At 38.8% G+C, this 3,731-nt stretch overlaps 1 protein-coding gene across 1 annotated transcript in view; it reads right to left on the bottom strand.

The window, feature by feature from the left end:
* Metap1 (methionyl aminopeptidase 1) overlaps positions 1–663 on the bottom strand; it is a 70,506-nt gene extending 69,843 nt beyond the window's left edge. The window contains exons 1-2 of the mRNA XM_010640970.3: positions 630–663; positions 117–310 (exon numbers count right to left, since the gene is read on the bottom strand). Of these exons, the coding sequence (XP_010639272.2) occupies positions 117–310; positions 630–663 (228 nt within the window). The remainder of the gene's footprint in view (positions 1–116; positions 311–629) is intronic.
* Positions 664–3,731: the final 3,068 nt, after the last annotated feature.

Genomic DNA, 3,731 nt, shown 5'->3' with positions numbered 1-3,731 from the left:
GCCTGCGCCCCCTCCCCCGCCCGCAAACTCTGCCCTTCCCCCACCTCCGGGCATCGCGCGCGTGTGGGGCGCGACCGAGGCAGCCCTAGGCCTCCCGGCGCTGGGACTGGGCGTACCGGGAGCACGACGGGGTGGGCACGAAGCTGAAGAGGCCCTCGCTGCGAGCACCGGCGCCGAGATAGCTTCCAGAAGTCCGTACTAAGACCCCTGGTGCTGGGCAGTCCTCCACTCACAGGTGGTTGGAAGGAGCTTTGCTTCTCGGGGCGGCACCTTAAAAGTAGTTCTGTTTGATCCGAGGCCTGACGATCACCTCAGATATCGGAGCGCTGAGGGGCAGCGAGCTGGGATTCACATCTGCCTTTCCCTCCTGCCTGATTTTTTTTTTCTTTTCTTACTCACTCCACTACCCTTACTCCACCATTCAAAATGTATAGTGCTGGTAATAGCACAACTACCAGGTAGTCAATGCAAACAATATTTTTTCTGTTACCCTAGTTGATTGTTGAAGAATAGGAGAGAATTGTGTTGATCCTAAAATGACACAGTTTAAAGAAATTTTCGAGGTTATCAGACGCAAACGTGTTGCCCAAATCAACTACATTTCAAATTTCTAACTTGTGCTTGAATACCTTCTATCACCAGGGAAAAGCAACTGATAGTCATTGCTCGTCTAACCAAACGCTGTGATGGGTCGGGGATTTAGTTCAGTGGTTCTGCTGCTGCCTTCACTAAGTGCAAGGTCCTGAGTTCGATCCCTGGTACAAAAAAAAAAAAAAAAAACACTGTAAACTACAATGTGGTACTGGCATGAAGAATAATAAATCAGTGCAGAGTCTAGAAATAGTTACATATAGATAATAAGTCAAGTTTTTAAAAAGTGCTGTGAATTTTGTCTGGTCATGTTCTTTAAAAATTTTTCCATGATTAATAGAATATATTTTTTGGGCTGGGGATTTAGCTCAGTGTTTCCACCTCCTGCCTTGCAAACATAAGGTCCCAAGTTCAATCCCCACTACCAAAAAAAAAAAAAAAAAAAAAAAGAATATATTTTTAACACAAAAGCTCATATCACTTAAATAACTTTGCTTTATTGAGTAGGCATTACAAATAATAATAATGTAATAAAAATCAAATAAAAACTTGTATATAGGCAAGCAAAAGGAAAAAAGGTCATATATATATATATACATATAGATGTATAATATTTCTAAATAACTCAACTATAGAATACAAAATATTTGCTTTCTTAAATTACTATATTGTGAACTTCCTTTATTGTTACCAGATACACTGCTAGCATAATTTTAGTGACTGTATAATACTGGATAGTTTTACAGAGCCAAATCCTCTAATATTAATGGTAATTTGGGTTATTTTTAATTGTTATATACTATAAGCAAAGCTTCAGTGAATACCTTTTCATCTATAACTTTGCATATATCCTTATTTGCTTAGGATATACCCTTAAAACTGGATTTGTTCCATCAAATCCATCAAATCATTGCCTATATCATCCTATGTAGTTTGCCATTATTTTTTCTATTTCATCATTCACTACAAAACTTCATTTTAAAAGGAAATATAGTAACTTTATGATTGAGATAACTAATATACTGTCATAACCATGTAATGAAAGTGAAAATCACCAATTAGGGACAAATCATTTTGGTACATCTACCTATGTGAAACACCAGAAGAACACAGTATATTTTTGCAGTATTCCTGCCCAAAATGCATAATTGATTCTAATCATGAGGAAATATCAGACTGGGTAGTCTATAGTACAATTGAGCTATATTCTTCAAAATGCCATTTTTCAAATTTCAGGAACTGTTCCAGATCCAAGGAGATTAAAGAGGCACTGCTACCTGCCAATACATGGTTTTAGGTTGGAATTTGGACCAGAAGAAAAACATTTGTTAGAAAAAAAAAAAGTTGTATTGAATCCTCAGGAATTTTGTAACTTTGACAATTTGAAGTGTAGATACCTATACACTGGTGTGTATTTGTGTGTGTGTGTGTGTGTGTGTGTGTGTGTGTTGATGTTTGAGAGACAAAATGAGTAAGATAAGTATGATAGGATGTTAATAATTGGGAAACCTGGGTGTAACAGAGTCCCTTTTCCAATCCTTGCAGCTTTAATGTTACTTTTTAAAATTCTTTCTAGGTGTGGGAAAAGACCCCATACCCAGAACAGACACAGTCCAGACCCCAAAAATATGGACTCAAAAACGTGAAGAACAGCAGGAGCAAAACTTTAAATAACAATTCTGTAGAAACAGGTACCTGTGTAAAGGCAGGTACACACAATTCAAATGAACAGTGACCTTTATACCTGCTAGCCTGCAAGGTCCCTTTCCCTGTCAGTGGCAGAAGTTACAAGAGTATAGGGCTAGGGATTTAGCTCAGTGATTTCACCACCTGCCTTGGAAGTGCAAGGTCCTGAGTTCTATCCCAGGTACCAAAAAAGAAAGAGAGAGAAGTTACAGGCAGTTGCCATCTCACTTTCCCCAGTTTCTCAGAAAGCCTCTTCCCCCTTTTCCCCTCCTTTGTGCATTCTTTTTGATTGTAAAACTTTGCTTGCTTAGCCATTATCTAGTTCTTACATCTTATTCTGGGACTTTCTATGTGGGGGTCATCTGCAATATTTCTTTTTTTCTTTTTTCTTTCTTTCTTTTTTTTTTTTTTTTTTTTTTTTTGGTACCAGGGATCGAACTCAGGACCTTGAGCTTGCAAGGCAAACAGTGGAACCACTGAACTAAATCCCCAGCCCTATCTACAGTATTTCTTACAGTAAGGTTCAATTGCCAGCATATAGTAACATCAAAAAAATGCTCAAGTCCAAACCAGACTGCTTGTGTGTATCCCTTGCTTAACTCATTAGCCTCTTCTCTCACTATTCTTTTGACTTGAGAAATACCAAATTGCTCTTGGTTTCTTGAACATAGTGCAATTTCATTCTTTCATGATCTTATTCCTACTGTTCTCTACCTGGAGGCCCTTTCCCCATACTCTTTTTGTTTGTTTGTTTGTTTGTTTTGGTACTGGGGATTGAACTCAGGCCCTTGTGCTTGCATGGCAGCCAGCAGAACCACTGAGCTAAATCCCCAGCCCTTTCCCGTACTCTTTTGATGAAATTACTATTTCTTTAATATCCAGCTCCAACACCATTTGATCCATTGAATTTTTGCTGACCTCCTTGGCTTTAATCAGTGCCTCTTCTTTGCCACCTCTAAATTAAGTGCATCATGCTATTGTTACAGTTAACACCTTTAGCCAATGTTTAATAAGGTTTATGATATCTTAAACTTGGCTTACAGAGTTTTCCATCCCCCCAGCAATGTGTGAAGAATTCAAGCCACATCTCCTAGCAGCAGATACAAAAGGACTACAGATAATAACTGTATCCTCACAGATAATTCATTCTTCTCTCCAGAAAATTATCAGAGACCAGGAGTGATAAACAATGTTATGAGTATGTTATCACATGACAGGAAATTTGATCTCCACACGTGAATCAGTCAGGATCTTCAACATTAGTTCTGTCACATAACCATACATTTAACTAGTCTGCAAGTTCCCAGTTAGCTCCAGAATATACTGTCGTTACACTGTGAAGTCAAAATTCCCATCCCTACCCAGCAGATAGACATTATAGCTGGGAGTAGCATTACAATGATCATTGGCCATCACTACAGAGAAAACAGATTTCCACTAGGAGCATAGAAATC

The sequence above is a fragment of the Fukomys damarensis genome, unplaced genomic scaffold, assembly GCF_012274545.1.
Source record: "Fukomys damarensis isolate Sample0158 unplaced genomic scaffold, DMR_v1.0_HiC HiC_scaffold_32, whole genome shotgun sequence".
NCBI classification, from domain to species: Eukaryota; Metazoa; Chordata; class Mammalia; order Rodentia; family Bathyergidae; genus Fukomys; species Fukomys damarensis.
Note: the sequence above shows the minus strand (reverse complement) of the source record. Positions and strands in the feature narration are given on the sequence as shown.